The 16,919-nt window shown below is 42.7% G+C and overlaps 1 protein-coding gene across 1 annotated transcript in view; it reads right to left on the bottom strand.

Annotated features, from left to right (window-relative positions):
• Nucleotides 1-2,196: 2,196 nt before the first annotated feature.
• The window catches only part of LOC310870452 (contactin-associated protein-like 2), a 53,581-nt gene continuing 38,858 nt past the window's right edge, over nt 2,197-16,919 (bottom strand). The window contains exons 16-25 of the mRNA XM_083781681.1: nt 15,812-15,939; nt 14,414-14,584; nt 13,837-14,055; nt 12,794-13,030; nt 12,142-12,378; nt 9,876-10,009; nt 9,175-9,268; nt 4,219-4,449; nt 3,400-3,474; nt 2,197-2,826 (exon numbers count right to left, since the gene is read on the bottom strand). Of these exons, the coding sequence (XP_083637807.1) occupies nt 2,627-2,826; nt 3,400-3,474; nt 4,219-4,449; nt 9,175-9,268; nt 9,876-10,009; nt 12,142-12,378; nt 12,794-13,030; nt 13,837-14,055; nt 14,414-14,584; nt 15,812-15,939 (1,726 nt within the window). The 3' untranslated portion in view covers nt 2,197-2,626. The remainder of the gene's footprint in view (nt 2,827-3,399; nt 3,475-4,218; nt 4,450-9,174; nt 9,269-9,875; nt 10,010-12,141; nt 12,379-12,793; nt 13,031-13,836; nt 14,056-14,413; nt 14,585-15,811; nt 15,940-16,919) is intronic.

Below are 16,919 nucleotides of genomic sequence, written 5' to 3'. Positions count from 1 at the left end.
AATTCTTTTAGAGGGTTTTTTTTAGCTGGGGAGCGATTTCATAATGTGTCTCAGACCAATGTTTGTGTGGTAAAAAATGTATGAGAAGTTGCAGCAATTCCTACATTTACACAAGTATGTGAGGAGTCAGTGTTTACTAACAAAAAATTACTAACAAAATACATTTCCCACACACTATTCAATAATGTAATTCATCAATCATTACTCTTGGGGTAATTTTGGTTTATCTCTAAAATACCAAATCAATACTCATGTTGGTGTTTGTGTGTTGAAAATGCAGTTGGGCAGGCCTGGAGCAAAAGGCAGAATTAGATGGTTCCAGAAGGCACTTCTTGAATCAATCATGAATCCTATGGTCGATATACAACAACCTTATTATTGATAGACGCTGCACTGCACAATTCACTCACAATGCCATTTCTTTACACAGGTGGTAAAATGTGCCAGACAATAATGTTTTAGAACATTAGGAAAGTACAAATGTATGCAGATATAATGTACACTATCGGAATGTTCCCATTTGCATATTGATTTGACAGGATGGCCTGTTAAATTTGAATTCAAACTTTTGATTTACAAATGGGCATAGCTGTCTTACCTACTGTAGTTTCTCAACTGGTGGGTCATTGCCCCAAAGGGATCCATGACATATTCTGGACAGGGTCACATACAGTACAAACAACTTGGACAGAGAAACATTGTGTTATATACTGTAGTTGTACATTGGGTTGTGACTCATTTAAAGCCACATTTGAATCCAATCCAAAGCAAAACCAGTTGACAACCAATGTTTTTGTTTTCATTTATGATTTGTTCACGGGGCTTAGCATAATGTCTAATGGGAACCAGTGCAAGATAATACTGGCATTTCTAATGTCTTTCCAACCGGAACAATCACGTTTCAAGACACAGCAAGAACACAAGAAATAAAGCACAATTTGGCACTGAAAAAGAAATTATTGGCCAGATTCATGGACACATACGTAAGTGAATTAAAAAAAGCAACTTGGTGCTACAATATGGTAAGTGAAACATAAATGGGTTTGTCGTACCCTTAACAGCATGCCATTATACTCTACACACATTAAAGGAAAAATGACTGGACGGAATCAAAACAAATACAAAATACGATACAATCAAAATGTCAATGTCTTCTAGGATGTTAGCGCCTTAGGTTTATACATGGGTATAAGGAGTGTTCATTCACCTTGCAAAAAAAGAAGAGATAATTCAGGTTTATTTCTTACATTGTCATAAACTAGGAGTCATTTCAAGTCACACTGAAAAGCACTTACATCAGTGTTTTGGCTATACATATTCAAAACCAAAGTTGTTAGCATTTAATCGAAATGTATTAGTGGCAACATGTCAAGAAACTGGAAAAGCATAGGTACTGTACAATTCTGTTGTGTGAAACAATAGAATAGAAGCTACATGCAGTTTTTCCAAAGAAATGGTTGTCAGGCCCATTGACTTGCATTGGTTCTGTCAACAAATGTAAACATCTTGAATATTGAACACAGAAGCAGAGGCTTTATTATAGGCAAAAAATGGTCCATCGTTAAAACCTGAATTATCCCACTATCACATTTGGCAACAAAAAAAACATAGTAGAATAGTGTACATTATGTGCTCAACCTTAAAGATGCAGGCATTGAAATCTCTACAATCAAAGCTCGAAAAATCATTAAGACACATTGTCAGTTATGCAGATGCAAAAATTAATAAAAGTGTACGTTTTCTTTGTTTCCCATTCACAGTCCAATGGGAGGGCAGGAGGCTGTCCAAATAATGGCTCTAGAAGCACACATGTAGAATATTTGTGTTCGTTTTTTTAATTTAGGTTTTGTCACAATCATAAAACCCCATCTCGAAAGTGAGCTAGGTTATATACACACACACACACACACACACACACACACACACACACACACACACACACACACACACACACACACACACACAGGCTATTATACGAGAATAAATCAAGGCAAATACAAAAATAATACAATTCTGAAAGTCAAATGTTTGATTCAAAACTTGATATCAATTGATATTTATAACCATGGAGCATGAAACAAAAAGCAATAATGCCAAACCTCCACTATATTTCACAATGTAAACAGATACAATAATTAGATGTAATAAAAACAAAGAAGATACATAAATAAATTATAATAGCCCCTGTGACACACACACACACACACACACACACACACACACACACACACACAGCAACCAAGGTGGGGTGGGGGTATCTTCCAAGGGAACTTTCCCTCAAAAATAATCCTAGGTCAGGAATTGGCACCAACGACCCTCAATACCCGACTCCAATATGTGAACAGGTCACGCTGGCCTACTGTCAGGTTGTCCATTCATTGTAGATGATGCTAAGATAAACTCTGCATATCCTCAAGGGGGCTACAGTCAGTCCTGGCTCCCCCTTGCCCTATAACAACATGGTAATGTCACGGTGTGCTGATACATTTGTTTAGTTTTTCTTTTTACATAAACTTGAGTTCCACAGGGAGCACATCAGGTGACTGACTTCCTCGTTCCTCCGTTAGCTTAATTAGCAACACTGTGTGATGTCAGGATGTCCGGTTCTAGTCACGGTTCTAGTTCCTCAGATAAACCACTCCTTCTTGCTCTCGTCGATGGTCTCTGTAAAGGCGGGGTCGTTGACGATGATGGCGGCGTCGGCACAGTCCGCCGACTCGGCGCCCTTGGCCTCGTTGGTGTGGTAGGAGCCCTTGTGACGGAACATGTGGCGGATCACAAACACCATTATGCACAGGACGATGAAAATCACCATGGCGATGATTCCTGCATGGAACAACGTTAGGAAAAGTACAGTCAGTGATTGAAATGGAAACAATGGGCAACTCCACAATTAGATATAAAAAGGATTTGTATTTTTATTTATTTTTTGTAAATGTTGGGGCTGAAATAGGTATGTTTATATTGTCATAGGGGTTTGTAAAACAAACCTATATATCGTTTTGTGTATGTTTATGGTAGTTATTTGTAGTTATGCTGTGAAGTTGAGATCTGCTCAGTCCCTTAATTTTTACTTAATTTGTTATTGTGTGTTAAATTTGTGGTTAAAAATAAATAGACAAAAAAACGACATGATTTTAAAGAAACTACACTTCTTGGCAGCAGTCTCTCACCAACCAGGGAATGTTTAGTTTTATGGCCTGCAGGGGGCAATGTTGACACATCGCCCTTGATTACAGGACATGGGCTTCAATCGTATCACTCGTGTTTTATTTTCATTTATTTGTTTATTCTGCGTGGAATGGGTAGCCTATAAATAAAGCTGTGCTGTAGGTTACCACCCATCTCGATTATAAATCCAGGCACAGCCTCATGCAGCAGTCTGAAGCCTGGACTCACCCCCGATAACGGCCGAGTTACGATCCACTCCATCTCCATTGACCTTCTCCTCACCGAAGGGGAAGACAGCACCAGCTGTAAGCACAACCACCACACACTGAGACGTTTTGCACTTTTCAGACCACGTGGAAGATAATGAAGAAGAATTATAAAAGAGCCATGGAGCCATTTTATAACTTCACAACCCTACTGGAATACAAAATATGCTGAATTGTTACTCCTTTTCTTTATTGCATTAAAATAAGGCCAAAGGTGTGATTAGTGACTATATTTGTGATGGTTTTTTAAATTTGTTTTGAAGCTATGGTTCAAAGTAACAGTGCCAGAGGAACTTTGTTAACTTTATTATCAGACAAGCCGTTCGTCTGTAGTTTTCGGCTGGGTCTTCAGAAAACCCAGATGAAGACCACAGACAGATAATAAAGTTAACCTGTTCCCAGAGCGAGAGCGTACCGTTTATTTTTTGGACTAATACAATCGTATGATCAGACATACAGACAGACACTGACACAGATATTGTAGATAGATGGATGTGGTAGGGCAGACTGGGCAGTGATACTATACATAGAACACATGCCTCTTTAGGGGAGTGTGCGTGTGTGTGCCAGGAATATGGCTGCTCAGATGGATTCTCTATAGGGGTGCAACTGTACGCTGCACCAATCTGTTATCGCCTATGAGCTAGATTTAATGGGTATGACCCGTGTGTGTGTGTGTGTGTTGTGTGGTGAATCTGTATATAGATGTTCCAGAGTGTTCATTAACTCTTACAGGTCCGTTTTTACACTTGTATGCACGCGTGTATGCATGGGTCCTCACCTGTGTCCATGTGCCATGGGTCATTGGCAGAGGATATGGGTGAGATGGTGAGGGGCGAGGCTCCACAGTTGGACTGGACCAGAATGCCATGCGTGGTGACGGGGGCGGCCAGGCCGGACCGCAGCGCTGCCTTCAGCGGAGCCACGCTGTTGAACTGCACCCGCGACAGACAGCCCACAAAGCCTGGTGTGTTGTATCGCTCGATCAGGATGGCGTCGACCTGCCCCGTTTCTGGAAGACACAGCAAACAGGACATTGGAGGATAAATTACATGAACTACAAATGTTATTGTTGTACCAGGCTGGTACACACCTGAATTGACCATGTCTAATTTTCTCCCATGTTTTTGTATAGGCAGTGATTCTCAAACAAAGAACAGTCCAGCAACAAACTAGGAAACAAGGAAATGCCTGGTGAAGTTAATGAAGGACGGCCTTCATGCCTTTCCAATGTGAGAACACAGAGGTCCCAAATGGCAATCACACAATATAGGCTACTCAAAAACAATATAGTACCAATGTAGCAATTCAGAAAAAACAATTACTAGAAAGAAATACATCGACATCTTCTCAGGAGTCCTCATGTCAATGTTTACAAACAAGATAGTCAAAATGCTTAGACGTGTTGTCAATATCACTGTGTACAGTGTTTTCTGTAGTGTAGCACTTCCCCTTTAAGGGTAGTGCATAAAGGGGTGAGCAGGTTTGAGGCCTCATGTTTGGCCAGAAGCCTGATTTGAGTGTTTGTTGGGGACCTGGAGACAGACGGTCTAGTACTTGGTAAGAAAATCTCAAACAAATGCTTTGATCATTCATTTTGATTTATGGGGATATATTTTAATTTGTTGTTCGGCAGAGTTCGGCAGGTGTGACATTTTGTGAGGGGGAGCTGGGACACTAACTAACTAAGTCAGTAAAGGGTAGGAGAATGGGTTTCTTTTAAGACGTTTTTTTGACATGGGGACAATGTTGGTCAAGTCTGTACTTCCAGAGCCTCGTGTTTATCCACAGCTGTGGGTATTCAGTGGGAGTCTTGAGTATATTGACTGGGTAGTCATTTTGCTATTTTTTGTATAATGTAATGAATTTGTATTGTGGCATAACCAGACATAATGTGATCTATTGTAGGAGGACAACTAACCTACAACCTTTCACTGTTTTTCCCATATTGTATTTGAGACTAGGCTTTGTCAGAGTGTTTGTTGGGCCATGTGCCATAGTGGTGTTGTAGCCGCAATTTGCAACTCTAGATTTTTTTATAATGGGATGAATCTAGAGTTGCAATACCCTCCATTGACTCCCCACTCATCTTTTTTGGTTTGCGATCTGCTTGTCTTAAACGACGTTAAACTCACCAACATTGCAGCTGTAGTACAAGCTTGAATTATCCTCTTTCAATCTGCCGAGCTTGTTTTTCATAAAAATCCACCGTAGAGATGTTATGAGCTACTTTCTGTCAAGACATCCTCTGCAAGTGATTATTTTTAAGTGTTGCAGTTTGGAAGCACTCGTTTTTATTAACGGGTCGCGCTGCTGCCTCCTGCATTATGTGCAAATTCGAAACAGGTGGAACGCAGAAGCAGTGCCGGCCCTATTGAAAATGTTGCCCCAGGCATAATATTTCCAGATGCCCCCCCTCCCGTGACCAATGTAGAGTCATTTATATATATTTATACACACAAAGGCTATAATACACATGACTGATTTATTATTGTTTCACACTGGACGATTAGCTCCCTCCTGTGGCCATAAAAATGACCACAGGAGCAGCCTGCTCAGCTGTTTAGGAGCGCGCCTTGCCTGCTTGAAAAAAAGCGAAAGTTTCTGCGATTGGGCTGACGGCTCTGCTGCCCCTCCCGCTCCTGTTGCCCCAGGCAACTGCCTGATCTGCCTGATCTGAGGGCCGGCTCTGCGCAGAAGGTTCAGTGACGTACGACGAGTGCTTCCAAACTCCAGCACTTAGAAAAATAATCACTTGCAGAGGATGTCTTGACAGAAAGTAGCTCATAACATCTCTACGGTGGATTTTTATGAAAAACAAGCTCGGCAGATTGAAAGGGGATAATTCAAGCTTGTACTACAGCTGCAATGTTGGTGAGTTTAACGTCGTTTAAGACAAGCAGATCGCAATCCAAAAAAGATGAGTGGGGAGTCAATGGAGGGTATTGCAACTCTAGATTCATCCCATTATAAAAAAAATCTAGAGTTGCAAATTGCGGCTAGTGGTGTTGAGGACATACAATAATACTAATAATGGATTTTATTTATAATGCACTTTACATTCCTCAGAATCTCAAAGTGCTACAGTAGACAAAAGCGTGAAACAGTAGGCAAAAGCTTAAAAAAACATCTCATGATTAAAACACACAATTAAGCATCAAGGAAAACAAAACCGTTTTAAATGCCAACATGCCAACATCCATATATCTCAGCCTCCATAGTAGGTAGGTCCGCTGCTGTCACTTTGCGAAGATGGCCTGTGTGTTGTCGTTAAAGGTCAACCCACTGTCAATAGTGGTCCCAAGATATTTGTAGCTGCCGACCCTCTCCACCACCTAACCACCCAATGTCAGCTGCAGAATAGGGTCGAGGTCATCCCCCCTCCGAGGGCTTATGAGAAGCTCGTTGGTCTTAATCTTCACATTCAGCTGAAGGTAGTGCTCCTCACACCACTGATGGAGCTTATTTGCTTCCTCCTCAAAGTGAGCAGGGCTTTTTGAGGTGTCGACCAGAGCAGTATCGTCTGCAAACTTCACGGCCATGCTCGCACTGTCCGAGCCTCTCAGGTTGTTTGTATAGAGCGAGAACAGGACTGGGGAAATCACTGTCCCCTGGGGGGCACCGGTAGATGTAATCATAACTGAAGAAGAGGAGGTATTGACCTTAACAAACTGCTCCCGTTTGAGGAGGAAGCAAGTCTATTATCCAGAGGATCATGTGGGGATCCAAGTGGAGCTCTTTCAGCTTAGTGCAGAGAATGTGGGGCTGCATACAGTTGAAAGCAGAGGAGAAGTCCACAAACAGCATACTGGCGTATGCCTGTGCTGTCTCCAATTGACTTGTGTTTAATACAGTTATCACTGCATCCTCCACTGATCGGTTTGGCCTATAGGCAAACTGCAATGGGTCAAGAGTGGAGCTGACTTGTGTGAGGACGCTTGAATATGTTTTGAATAAACTTACATCAGCCTCAGGTTCTGTTCGTTCTGAACCCGTACCAACTTGGGTAACCTTATCTTCAGTTGTCCAGCATATACAGTATATGGTTAATGTGTTTCTTGGATCCCTCACTCCTATTTGTGAGGGTGGAGTAGTCATTTCATAATAGATAGATAAATATGTATAGATACATAAACTATGGCTAACATTTAAAAATGCATGTGTCTGCACTTTTTCTATACATAATTTTTAGGGAGATTGACTGTTATGACCCTGAGCTCAAATTAACATGTTTATCTTATGCCTTAGTACACCCACCGATTTGAACACACACACACACACACACACACACACACACACACACACACACACACACACACACACACACACACACACACACACACACACACACACACACACACACACACACACACACACACACACACACACACACACACGAACAGTTGAACACTCACACACGAACAGTTGAACACTCACACACTAACACTCACACACAAAAACACACACGAACACACACACACGAACACACATTCACACTAGAACACACACCTTATTAACTAAGGTGTGTGTTCTAATGCGTGTGTGCTCAAATCGGTGAACCACTAGGATCCACCGGCTGTTTTCGCCAGCCCCCGCCCCTCTAGGCCAGACATCACACAGGCTGGGGGCGGGGCACTGTGGGGCAGGCTACTGGTCCGGGGGATCAGATGATGCACATACTGTAGCAACAGAAACATCCCAAATGAAAAAAAAAAAAATGAATATAATAAGCAGAGTTGGCAACTCTGAGCTAAGCGAAGGTGGCACAGGCCTTTGTTCCCAAAGGATGATGTCAGATTGCCTCTGCTAATTTATGCACAACAGCAAAGGACCCAGGGGAGTGCTAGGGCTTCGGCATCAAGCCACTATCAGCCAATCTGTTCTCGTCTAATTAATTATCTTAAAATGCCCTCTGGGAGGTGATACAGAATGCTCACAACCACAAAGAATGTTTCTAAAGAGGTCTGTTGTTCCGTATGTCATCTTTTTCAATTCTTAACATTAATTTTGAGCATTTCCCTGCCTGAATTTAAATGTATTCACTTTGTTTTGTGAATATTTGCTGGAATCTGGTGTTTAAACAGTAATCAAAGGAAATGTCAGCATATGGACTTTAACGTTTCTAATACATTCTTTCATTTTTGCATTTTATTAACAATTTGAATTCATGATGATATTCTTAAATTCAAAAAGCTATTTAAGCGTAGAATTCTGAAAAGTTAGTCTTCTGTTTTTTAGTATGCCCAGCTTTCGGGGTTTGTGTGAACACAAACACATTGCCTTGTGATTGGCTGATCACCCCATAGCGATGACTTGATTGATTGGCTGAGCAAAGTACATATTGAAGCTAAAAGTGAGGGGAGATAAGTGAAGACAGAAATTGTGATTGGATGATAAGAGCGCCACTCACTTCACATATGGGTGTGATTTTTACTTATTTGCTCAAACCGCACACCGGCACTAACAAAGTTATTCACACTTATAAAGCTGGATTTATACGTTGTTGCACACCGGTATCACGCAAAGAAAACGATAGTATAGCTATCAAGCCCTTATGTGTACGCAGGGGAGCCCCTTGGAATTCATGGCCCCAGGACGACAATATATGACACTGTCTATTGAACAATCTATAAAACAGTGATATATTTGTGGGGCGCCTGTCGGCCCATAAAATCTCTCGCAATGTTTCAGGCCAATTGAGGGCCGGTGAGTGTACACATGTAGGTACCGTGCTTACCAAAGACTTTGCCCAGGAAGATGGTTTTGACCAGGTTGAATTCTGTGTCTGAGGCCTCTGGCAGCTGGTAGGTGGACACTGGGTAGTGATCCAACTGCACACACAAACCAGAGATGAGAATCGCAGTGGTGGAAGAAGTACTCACATTTTGTACTTTAACAAGTACTGTAAAAGTACCAATACCACAATGTAGAAATACTGTGTTACAAAAGAAAGTCTGGTATTAAAAATCTACTTGATTAAAAGTAAATCTCATTTACTTTAGTGGAGTAGAATTAAAAGTATTGGAAATACTCCAGTAAAGTAAGAATCTCTCAAAATTGTACAGTAAGTACATAATGCACATGAGTGTCTTTGTACATGTATGTGTTTCTTGTTGTGTAGGTATTTGTTTACCACTTTCTGCATAATTTTGTATGGGCGTTTTCATTCAGGCAATTGTTTCTTAACCTCAATGCTGCATTCACACAGGCAGATGCAAAGACACAGATTACCATGAATTTTAAATGGAAGCCAGTGACATGAAGATACAAAGATACATCCGACATTTGTAGCTGCTGAAAAAGCTGGTTTCAACTTCAGCTACTGTATACAAAGATACAAAGCTACAAAGTGTAGCTCTGCATCTTTGTATCTGCCAGTGTGAATGCAGCATAATAATGCTGAGCCTTGAGGTTTGACTGTTCTAACGGTGTAGGCACCTGTAGACGAATGTTCCTGTGGTCCCTGGAGATGTTAACATGGTGTGGTTGTCCATTGGCCATGTTCCGCTGGTCCACGTCGATGAAGTAGGGCTCCCTCAGTCCCCCTAGGCTGTAGCGGATCTGCAGTGTGCCTGAGCACACACGCACACACACACACACACACACACACACACACACACACACACACACACACACACACACACACACACACACACACACACACACACACACACACACACACACACACACCGTCAGCTACTGCAGAAGTACTGCTGTTACTGCTGAAAAGCATACAGCAATTTTACACACAGGGGAAAATGCACCACAGTAGGCCATATCTTAATTAATTGGGTAACATGTTTGGTGTTAAAAATTAGAGGAGGGCACTTTGGAAGTTTCCCAAAGAATAATCTGTTAGTTGTATTGTACACCCGTTCCCTCAAGACGTTGTTCAATTAATGATGTTGGATGTAAGTCTTAAGATAATTGTTAATCACTTGCACTATGTAACTGGGGGCCTATTCGTTTACGATTGTATCCATGTAATTGTAAAGAAAATAGTGAAAGAACCTGTCAAGAACAGAACTGTATATCTGTGAATTTCACCATAGTTTAATTAATACATGGAGACAATTAGTACTTGACTCTGTGTCCGTGCTTCTGAGACGTAATTCCTGGTGTAAGCAGTTTGATGAATGCAGGTAAAGTGGAACAACTGGTAAAGTGGGACACTTCATCATCTTTGTATTTATGGATCATAATCATAACTTAAAATAATGCAAAATGTAAATGATCATAATGTGTCCCACTTACCTCCTCTCACCCCATCTAGATATTATAATTGTGATAATTGTGTTAATGGGAGATTAATTGTCTCCACCAGGCCGAAGGCATGGGGAGAGCATGTTTGGGTAGAGTATGTTTTGCACTCTGTCCGTCCGTGAACAGCTAATCTCCGGCACCGTTAACCCAGTCAATGCCAAATTTTGCACACACACTCCCTGGATGCCAATGATGAACCTCTGCCCCAAAATTTACAGAACAGCCTGTTATAGCGCCACCAGGAGGCCGCTTTGTGCAAAACAGGTTTTTGGACAGTACACCTACAGCGTAGAGTCATTCAACGAAACGGGTCTTTCAGATTTCTCAGACTCCATCCTGATTGGCTAAGATTGGCTTCCAAAGTTTGCAGGAGTGCTCAGTTTCAAACAAAATGCTACAAATCATGAACACATCGTGTGATTTCCGCAAAATTGTGCACGCACATTCCCACTAAGTCGAGGAAGAAATGCCACTTGAACATTTTCAACTCAGCCTCATGGTGGCGCTATAACTGGCTATAACTTTGTATGCACACTCCCTAGAGACCATAGACTGTAAAAAATATGGACAAAGCGTTCGCCGGGTCTAACATGGACGTAAAATGAAGCCTGTTATTCCTGCACTGTAAGTCGCCATCTTTCTAGATCCGTTTGGTACCAGCTGGCCATTGGCTGGCTCCGTTTTGGACCAGCTGGCCATTGGCTGCCCAGACAACGAGGCGGGACTTCCCCCCCTTCTTCTCCGTTGGTTTTTATTTTGACTCGAGTGGGAGGGGAATCCCGATCATAGACTGTAACGGTAGCCACGCCCCTCAGAACATACGTGATGGTTTTTTTTCTTTATGGTCATTTTTTTAATTAATGGGACCATCATTTTCCAAAAAGAATATTATGACATTAGAAATGAGACTTTAAACTAGTGACTGGAAGAAGAAAGTATTCATGACCATGTTTATTAAGGTAATACAGTCTAGGTGAAGTTGGGCCAAAATACATGGGCCTCTATGGAGCTATGGGGCTTTTTGGGTCCAGTCCAGCGCCACAACAGGCCATTATATGAACTACCGATTTCAAATGAGGCTTCACGAAATATCTGGCTGACTGCCCCCCTGCTAGAGACCAAGGAAAAACCTTTGCCTGGAATTTTTCACATCTGCACCAGCGCCGCCAGGAGGCCGACATATGTAAAACACATTTTCTAATATTACTTTTATCCAAATTTCACGCAAATCGGTACACATGCTCTCCATAGTCATGTGATCAAGATGGGTTTGTTTGATTTCTCTAAACTTTTCTGGAGTAGTCCGCATTGTTCCCGTACAAATTGCCCCAACTACTCAACCCAGTGTCTGATTGCGGTGAAACTGTGCATGCATATTCCCACTAGGCTCTTGAGTATTCACACACACACGTGTGTGTGTGTGTGTTATATTAATATATACCGTTCTGCCTGAGCACCACAGCCAGGTAGTCCTTTGTCCTGGAGCTGACATACACCAGGATAGTGGGGGCGCTGGAGGTACTAAAGCTGAACACCAGCTCCTCCTGGGTCAGGTTGGCCACACTGGGAACGCCCACCATGGCCGACACGCTCCTACCGTTCAGCACAGCAGGGAGGCCCGCCTCTGGGAGGAAGTCGTAGCGTACCAGAGTGCCTGACTCAAAGTAGCCGCCCACGTCTAAACACACACACACACACACACACACACACACACACACACACACACACACACACACACACACACACACACACACAGACAGAGAAAGATTATTGTAGACACGAGCTCTGACTTCAACCTCCCTGAGGATGCTTTACAAACACGTGGGCAGACATACAGTAGATACAAACACAGACAGACATACAGGTGGGCAGACTGGGCACATAGACAGACAGATATAACAGACATACAGTAGAGAGACGGACACATGCGCGCGTGCGCATGCACACATCGAAAGAGAGACAAAGAGGTGGGCAGACAGGCAAGAGACACCAACAGGTGGGCAAACAGACGGGTCAACTAGGCAGACAAACATACAAATATGTGGGAAGGCAAACAGGTGTGCAGACAGACAGACAGATCCAGTCTAAGGTACCGTCAGCGCAGAAGGGTCCATCATATGCAGTGTGTGTGCAGTCGCAGGTGTAGCCGTTGTACTTCTCCACACACTTGCCACCGTTGCGACAGTGCATGCTGTAGCTGCTGCAGTGGCCATGGCAACCCGGCTTGACCCCTGGTGTGACCTTTGCCCTCTCCTCCAGATCAAGGGTCACACCGTTCATTTTGAGGGCCCGGATACACCCCAGGAACCCCCTCTGACCGCCTGACGCACCTGGAAATTATAAGGAGAAGCATTTGATGGATGGATGGATGTCATCTGTTTAACTCTTGATAAAACAAAGATCATCCCCTGGTTCCAATGGGTTCACAGACGGTTTTCTCTATGCAGAGTAACATTGGGTCATCTTAAAGAATTGTGGTCCAAAAATAAACAAACCGTTTCAACGATATTGTCGGAGTTGTCTCTGTATCGTTTAAGACATTCAGTCACTCATATTTGATATTCATTTCTAGCAAAAATGTAACTAATTCAACAGCAGTAACATTAGCGTTTTCTCTCAGTCAGTTGATTCTTCATATCCATATGAGTGAAACCACCGGGATGATTTGTTTATTTTTCACACAGTTCTTATATGAGGCGATCTAAGATCCCCCTATGGGGATTATAATGCAAATAAATAAATACACAAACCCGCTGACTTGGCACCCTCTAGCGATATTGACGTCAGACTTGGAAAGTTGGAGGCACACACTGGCAACACTGTCTAAATGTAGCCTGGATCCAGCCCAAAGATCCCGCCCACTCTCTGAGTGGACTGCATCTCTTGAAGCTTCAAGAAAGCTACAGTCTGATAATCAGGCTAGTCTAAATGTGAACTGAGCAGACTTTTGTTAGAACTGTATTTTTATTCACGTTTATTCATGTTTTGTTTTGGTTGTTCCCTTTTGTCATATTCTGAATTTGAGAATGCCACGTCCACATTCCAGGACTAGTTGAACACTAATGAAGCGTAAGCTATGTTTATATAAGAAAATATATATCTTCCGATCCAAATTTGTCCCGTGTGTGTTTCTCACCAACATATAGCTGGCTGAACAGCTCCAGCCTGGTGTGCCCCTGTGGGGGGGCAGGGCGGATGTCTCTGTACTGTCCGTCAAGCCATAGCCCCGCCTCCTTCACGTTCCTGTCTGCCTCCACGCGATGCCATTGGTCGTCGTTGAGCGGCACAGGCGAGCGGACGCTGAGCTCCACGGCGCCGTTTCCCACGTCAAACGAGAAGGACACGACGGAAGCAGCTGGAGGAGAGGAAGAGAGGTTCAATTCATTCAAGATGTGAGGGCAGATATAGAGGACGAGCAGTAGCTTTGATGCATGTTTACATTGCAACATTGATTTATAACATTGTCACTTGAGAGCAGGTCGTGTGTGAATTGGACCGGTGGAGTAAACGGGAGACATGTAATGTTGCCGCAGCTACTATAACAACATTTCTAGTCTAGTCTGTAGGAAGGGCTTTGCAGCAAGGAGGCAGAGCAATGAGCTCTATTGCCAGTAGGTGTCCCTCCTAGCCCACACACACACACACGCACATGTGCGTATGCACACACACACAATGGGTTTTAAGTTACTCATCATGCCACTTTGCCCCCTTACCTCTCAGTTCAATGCGTATGAAGTCGGTGGTACCCAAGTTCTCCAGAAACACCCCATAAGTGGACGAGGTCTTAAAGTAGAAGGAGATATCGGCGCTGGTCTCTCCTCTGAAGGACGGGAAGTGTAGGTAGGCTGCTGGGCTGGTGAACGATGCTGCATTCCAGTAGTCACCTATACGCAACAGCATATAAACAAGGGAGTTGGTGCCAGTTTCCTGTGGTGCAGTGTTCAGCATAAGCGAGAGTGAACATGGCGTGAGGCTGGGATGTTTAGCTATTGATTCCATCATATTTGCAAGTTCAGTAGATTACATCACTCGAGTAAATCTGGCTTGCCTGCTCTAGAGGCACAGAGCAATTTAAAAGAACCTCTTTCACTTTTAGAAAACCTATTTCACTCAAATCGGCAAGTTGCACCATTGTGCCGTGTGAGCAAGCAAGTCAGATTCAATATCCTTTGTAATCAGGAGGATGCATTTCTGAGCTATATCCACAGCCCATCTCTGAGACAGAAGTGTTATACCTTCATTAGCGAGGACAAGGGCCCTCAGGCCTGAAAGTCGACCCTCAAAGATGCTTTACTTTACCGTTTCATAAATATTATGAATTATTCAGCATATGTTGTCCTGTGGGATGGATTCCAAGTATATTGTGCATGCTTCCTACTGTACGTGTATGCTAGGGTTTTAAGCAACTAGTCAACTATCTACTAGTTTACCTCGTTGGTACTAGTTGACTAGTTAAGGGGGAAAAAAGCGTTTCTTTTTTCTCCCGTTTTTGTAGGCCTATCAGCTATCAGCTAGATTATAATTATAGTCAACTGCCTACACAGTTTTTAATTGTACAAATATTAGTTAAAAAATAATATAGGTAGTTAAACAACTAGTCAACTAGTTACTAAAAATCACTGGAAGTGAAAGCCCTGTGTGAGTGTGTTTACATGAGCGAGATAGAGGAGTAGAGAATGTGTGTGTCAGCAAGAGAGAGAGAGAGAGAGAGAGAGAGAGAGAGACGGTCAAAATTTGGTACATACAGAGTGGAAGTCAATGTTTGTGCCTAATTCCTATGGCATGTCTGTTTGCATACTATGTATGTAGGCCTATGTATGTATGACTGCTTAATATGGTTGTTAACCCATTTTGGGCGGGAACCCCTTTTGGTGTTTTAAACATTGTTATAATTTAGCTATTGAAAAATAGCAGATCTACAAGCTCGTAGGTCTGCTATTTTTGAAAAATCGAAGACCACTGACATAGAAACATAGCTTTTTCAGAAAACTGTCAGGATGTAGAAGACATTTTTTTAATCTGATCTCAGGTCAAAATTGGTTAAAGATCCCTACAACCAGTCCTATCTATATGTATGCTGTATATGTGTGAGTGCGTGTCCAGTGACTCACGGTCCCCCTGGCATCTGAGTGGCCCCACAGTGACTTTGGCCTCAGAGCCCGCCCTGCTGGTGTCTCCCACCACCACCTGAGTGACGGGCAGATGGTCTTTGTATACCAACAGACCTGCATCCTCCCTCCTGAGAGAGAGAGAGAGAGAGAGAGACAGACATGAGCTTTTAATGTTCAATCTCCTTCAATTAATTAACTAACTTTAAGCCCTATTTGATTCCCTAGCTGTGTCGGTTTATTATCTGTCTGCTTTAATCTTTTAGTTTTATGGTCTGTGGTAGGCCGCATTGCCGCATGCATATATGTATGTAACTACTATGGCTGTATGTGTACTTATTTACATTAAGTAAGCTGTGTGTTTGTGTGCGTGAGTGTGTGCGTGTGTGTGCAATAGAGGGGGTAGGTAGGGAAGGTAAGCAGGGCCAAACCGGAGGAAGGGAGAAGGAGACAGATGGGGAGGCGAGATGATGAATGTTAAGGAGGGGGAGGGGGAGGGAGGACAGGAAAACATGACACAGAGTAGGAAGATATAGATTCAAGAGATGTTATTGTCACATACAATACATGTTTGCACTGTGGAAAACGTAGGTTGGGGGGGGTGTGCTCCTTGATAGTGAAAAACAACGTGCATGGTAATTTCCACATGTTGGTGGTGGCTGAATCTAAAGATAGATGTTCTTACACAATATACGATAACCTTGAGCAAGCTTATATTGCTGATCGTGTGTAACGTGGCTGAGTATTTCTCCGTTTTAATCTGTGCGCATTGTGTGCACTTGTTATTTAGCAGTGCCAGTGGCACACACTAGGTGCAATTTATATAGTTTTTCATAATATTAGTTGCTTGACGTCTACCTCCTATCCTATTCACTTTGCATAGCGCATACTGTATTTTCTTCTTAGCACTCTATTTACTCGACCCACTTACCCTGTTAGTCATACGTTCATGCTGCTTGCACTTTGTACGTCTCTCTGGGTAAAAGCATCTGCTGAATGCCTTGTTATTGCTATTTCTCATTAAAATCATTTTTGTGCCTGTAAATACAAATGTATGCCGTAGCACTATATGAATTTCTTATGCATATGAAAGGGCTGCAGGGTGCAGGGT

The sequence above is a fragment of the Protomyctophum parallelum genome (genome assembly GCF_964188405.1).
Source record: "Protomyctophum parallelum genome assembly, chromosome: 14".
In the NCBI taxonomy this organism is placed as follows: Eukaryota; Metazoa; Chordata; class Actinopteri; order Myctophiformes; family Myctophidae; genus Protomyctophum; species Protomyctophum parallelum.
Note: the sequence above shows the minus strand (reverse complement) of the source record. Positions and strands in the feature narration are given on the sequence as shown.